This window comes from Cyprinus carpio, chromosome B20, assembly GCF_018340385.1.
Source record: "Cyprinus carpio isolate SPL01 chromosome B20, ASM1834038v1, whole genome shotgun sequence".
NCBI classification, from domain to species: domain Eukaryota; kingdom Metazoa; phylum Chordata; class Actinopteri; order Cypriniformes; family Cyprinidae; genus Cyprinus; species Cyprinus carpio.
Genome location: NC_056616.1, coordinates 344552 through 349826, shown reverse-complemented (window position 1 = coordinate 349826; position 5275 = coordinate 344552). Strand labels below are relative to the sequence as shown.

General features: G+C 39.0%; 1 protein-coding gene across 2 annotated transcripts; it reads right to left on the bottom strand.

The window, feature by feature from the left end:
• Positions 1 to 298: 298 nt before the first annotated feature.
• Positions 299 to 3572, bottom strand: ypel5 (yippee-like 5). 2 transcript variants are annotated; one of them, XM_019071384.2, is made up of 3 exons: positions 3415 to 3572; positions 2115 to 2270; positions 299 to 818 (listed from the first exon to the last, which is right to left on the bottom strand). In XM_019071384.2, exons 2-3 carry the CDS (start codon positions 2253 to 2255, stop codon positions 594 to 596), a joined length of 366 nt encoding a protein of 121 aa, XP_018926929.1. In that variant the 5' UTR covers positions 2256 to 2270; positions 3415 to 3572; the 3' UTR covers positions 299 to 593. The 2 variants fall into 2 exon arrangements, with proteins under 2 accessions (XP_018926929.1, XP_018926930.1); XM_019071385.2 differs by having other exon boundaries at positions 2115 to 2260; positions 3415 to 3567.
• Between the last annotated feature and the right edge of the window lie 1703 nt (positions 3573 to 5275).

Sequence of the window (5275 nt, the reverse complement as noted above, 5' to 3'; positions counted from 1 at the left end):
TTTAATCCTGAGTGCAGTTTTAGCTGGGTAGAGTCTTCAGGCCTTACATGAGTTCATCGTTTCAGTCATGGTGTTATTACTGTTTGACATTTACAGTAATACTGGATTCTGTTATGTGATGTGAGAGAGAACGAAGCATCACGCTCAACTTCAGCTTTGAATGATTTTTTTGTGTTTAATGCATATTTCTCACAAAAAATAAAAACATAATGGAAGCTGTAAATGATTCAAGTGTGATTTATAGTTCGAAAGCATGTATTTTACTACATGAAAAATATTCATCAACACTAAATAAGCATTAAGATAAATCTAACTTTTATTGAGATCAAATCATCACAAAGAACACATTTACTGAAGAAGAAGAAAAGGAAATCTTCTTAACTAAAGACTTTAAACATTAAGTGAAATGTGCAAAAACTTCAAGAAGCATTCAGATGTCTTCTGGCATCAGATACGGGACTCACTGCCTAAATTAAGTGAAAGTTTTGTACATTTTCCTTCAGATCTGAAGTAGCAGAAGCGTCTGCAGCTGAGAGGAACAGGCCTGCGCTGGCTCTGGTGTCGTGAGTCTGTAGTGAGCAGGAGTCTGAGGCTCAGGACGCGTCTGACGGGACGTGCTCCTCGAAGCCCTCTCTCTCGCGCACCAGCGCTCGCTCCAGGATCACGCGGCCCTCCTTGTAGCGCTGGCTGTCCTCGCTGGCGAACTCGTAGATCCAGCCCAGCTTGCTGCTGCAGCTCTTACAGCTGACGTCTCGCACCATGTGTCTGCCGGTCAGCATCACGCGGTCCTGCACCTCGCTGTACTGCAGGTTCACCACCTCACACACACACACACACACACACACACACTGCTGAACGACCGAGACTTCACTGTGGAGATGAAGGGTAGCATCATCGTTCTTCACTAGAGCTACAGCACACCGTGAGTCTAGATTAACAACACTTGTTATCTGATTTTGGAATATGAAGGAATACCTTTAATTATTTTATTAAAGTATTGTAACTGATTAGATTTGATTACTTTTTGATCACCTTTCTAAAGAATGTTTTCAGCGGTTGATCGTTCTGAAACATGTCAAGCAGGCAGGGTGAATCTTACAGTAGTGCTCAGCACTGATTACTGTCAGACTTTCACAATCCTTCATCACTTCAGTGAAGATGAGGATAATTTAATTTTAAAGCTCAGCCACCACAAAACCAGACTTTAGCACCTCTTCTGCTTCAAGATCTTTAAATACAGATTTAAAACCATAGTGTAATAGCTATGATACTGTTTTTGAAGTCAAATCTTTGCATAGGAAACACTGGCATCTAACAATGTCTCGGGAAAAAAAGTAAATCTTAAAAAATAAAGCATTCACATAAACCTAAACAGGAAATAAAACAGTTACTGAATAAGTATGTGTCCTATTCTGCGTCCTAAACTCCTGAAACACTGCTGTATCATATTTTAGAGCAGTTAGTGCAGTTTATGAAAGAAGTCAATTAAATCTGTTAGTGTGTGATAATAGGAAGGAAGTCTTCATTAGTCATCATGAACAACACAGACAGCATTTATTCTTATGAGATAATCTCAAAATGCACTAATACACTATTTAAATAAGAAGTTGCTAGTGCATTGTGAACTAACAAACATGTTTTATTACTTAACACTGGCAAAGGTTAACATTTTTGTAAGAATATATTCCTCACAGCTAGTTCTGGTTAGTTAATGCATTAACTAATATTAACAAGTGAGAGCTTACTGGAAAGTGTTTTATGAGAGTAGGTAGTGATTAGCTTATAAAAAACTTTAAATACTATATTTTTCAATACACTCAATGGTAAAAGCATGGTATTCATCTCATAAATGGCCATGTGTTGTCTGTCGCCGGATGAGATTATATTTCATGTATTTTATCAAAATAATATAAGTCATGAGACCATTTATTTGCTTGACTTAGCCAGGAAAGTCTCTTAACAATCTCTTCTTCAGAGAGAGCTGCTGGTGTCTGTTTTCTAGAGAGACGTTAGACGGCAGCTGAGTGTTAACAGGCTTCAGCAGCACACAGATAAAATCAGATATTCTGAACAGCTGCTCTGATCTGTTTATGATGATCATGTCTGACAGTCACCTTGTTGAAGAGGAAGGCTCGTCCGGTGGCGCCGCTGAAGCGCGTGGAGATCAGCTCGGAGCGGTTGGTCAGGATCGAGTCACAGTTAGCGCAGGAGAACAGACGCGTCCCTCCCACGTGATCCAGGAAGATCCGGCCCATCGCAGCTGTGAGACACTGCACACCTCACCGGTATGAGTTACAGAACACACTCCGTGCTCATCGATGCAACCAAAGACATGCTAAAGAACACTTCAAACACATTTTCACCAAAGAAGATGGTTTCATTACTTCAGGCGGTGCTTCTAGTTAGTTATTTGACGATAAAACCGGGGTGTGGCATCATGACGGTGTGGGCGGGGCTTAATGAGGTGACTCCACCCACAATCACTACTGCGCAGAATCCACGTGACATCATTAGAGCAAGCTTTCGTTACTAATAACTAGTGACAGTAATAATATTACTTTTTGTCTTAACTAATTACTAATAAGGTTTGAATAATAATATTACAGTGACCCTCCATAAAACAGCTAGTTCCTTTCGATGCCTCGACTCTACTGATCTAAAACCCAACAATCTAATAATTCCCAGATTTACTTTCATAATTTTCACGACTCGCGCAGGCACCAGAGCATCAGGGGAGCTTGGAATATGGAAAAGCTCACATTCAGCAGATAACTAATGTTTAGTAAATATTAGTAATATTAGCAAATATCAGCATTACATTGTTTTTGTGACACTGATGTGTAAGTTGTGGCATCACATTACTCTGGTATTACACGACTGATCCTTGTATTACTATATTTAAAAATACATTTCTTATAAACTTATGTGATTTCTTTAGATTAAATACAAATATAATCTATTTTATGTGTAACAGCTTGAAGCTACACTATTAATGAGAATAAACACAAGACTATCACTCAGAAGTCACTCTCGATCAGCGCTGAGTCTGTAATAACTTCTGACTGCCATCCAGTTTGCTGTTTGGTCAAATATACTGTTAGTAACCTTTTTACTTTAAGATTGTTGTGAAAAAAGTAATGTAACTAGTAGTGTAACTAATTACTGTAGCCAGAGAGTATTGATGTGATAATATTACTTCTGAAAGGAGTCACCAGTGATGAGTAATATAACGTTTTCTGAGTGATACACTGTTTCTGATATAACGTTTTTTTAGTTGTTAAATTGTTTCTGGGATTTTTTTGTTTTTTTTGTGGACTTAAGGAGGTTGTTTTTCGTTTCTACTGATCAGTCTAACGCACTAACCAGACACAGACAAACAACCGAGCAGCCTGCGTGATAACAGCTCGGTCTCACCGTGTTCCGTCGCCTCCAAACCGCTCAGATGAAGCACGACGCTTTCTTTGCTCTTTCTGTCCGGTCTGTCAGTCTCGCAACAGAAGAAGACGGCTGCTTGTCAACATCCGGGATTCTGTTCTGCGCGCGCGCACGACACACGTGCACTGATGACGCACGGCGTTAACGTGGATTCTTCTTCTTCTTCTTCTTCTTTTAGTGCATTACCGCCACCTATCCCTCTAATGGACCATCGACACTCTAACTCGATTAACCTATCATCTCTATAAATCACTCAAACGGGTTGTCCCTTTTCTCTTAGTGAGTAATATGTGTTTTTGGCCACCCTCAGTCCTCTTAACGAAAAAAAAAATAAAATAAAATAAAATAAAAACTTACCTTATACTCGCTTATTCAAATTGGTGCTTGTCAAGAACTGTAACAGTAATGTCTTAATATTTCTACCTGAATTTAATAAATATTTAATTGAAAACTGCTCTTCCATTTTCTCTATTTCATTCTTCAATTAATTAATTTCAACTGTATATTCCCTGCAGAACATTATAGCATGTTCAGCTGTTTGAGAAGCACCCGGCTGCAGCCTGCAGATCGAGGCGGGGCTGCACATGTCGCCCCGCCCCATACGTACTCTGATTGGTTCGATCGTCTTTCATTGACATACATGATAGGAAATGTGTGCGTAGTTGGTGTAGGATGTAGTATGTTTTTCGTTTTGCTCTGATGAATAGTTCTTGCATAATTTCTATTATCATCTCTTGTCTTGTTTCTGACTTCTGCTCATTTAAACTTATTAGAACTGCACTAGAATCTGAACATACTATTGCCTTAGATATTTTAACTACCACCTCATTGCCATAATAATCGCAAACATTTATCCTGTATATACTGACAAGCAATCTGATATTCTGCTTTTCTTTCCCACTTTTATCTTGGGCACTACAAATGCTGATCCCACACACCCCGTTTCTGAGTCTTTTGAAGCATCAGTGAATATCTGCATAAACTCACCATACCTTGACCCCATATATTCACTTACACTACATATCTCTGTTTCATCAGCCCTTCCTTTTGTCATCTTTCTAACAGGCTAAGGTCATCTTCTGGTTGGGGATAACCCACATTGGTGCTGGTGATACTACGGGAATTTCTCATAGCATACCCAGCCTCTTCCAGACTCATTGCTTTTATTATCTTCCCCACTCTCCATCCAAAGCTTTTACACTCTTTCTTCTCATGTTCCCAGCTTAGCCTTAATACTTTTTTGTAGGATGATTTTCACTCTGACCTCTTAAGTTTGCCCAGTAGGACACCATTAACTGTTGTCTTCTTATCTGTAGCGGCATTTCTCCCATCTCTACTTGTACTGCTGAGACTGGAGAAGTTAGACATGCCCCACAACATATTCTTCAGGCTTGATACTTAATTCTATCTAATTTAATTAAATATTTGTTTTTATTTGCAGGAGCAAAATACTAAACAACCATAAATGCCACTATAGATTCTTATCATGGCTATGTATATAGTTTTTTAGAGCCACTCCTATCTGCTCCCCATTCTTGGCCGTATATACACCTCATCACACATTCAACTACTGGTTTACATCTTTCCTACAACAGCAAAAAAATCCAGAGTGAAATCAACTCTGCTGGGAGTACAGTCGTGGCCAAAAGTTTTTAGAATTACCATAAATATTGGAATTGGAAAAGTTGCCTGCTTACGTTTTTATAATAGCAATTTGCATATACTCCAGAATGTTATGAAGAGTGATCAGATGAATTTGCACTAGGCCCCTTCTTTGCCATGAAAATTAACTTAATCCCAAAAACAACCTTTCCACTGCATTTCATTGCTGTCATTAAAG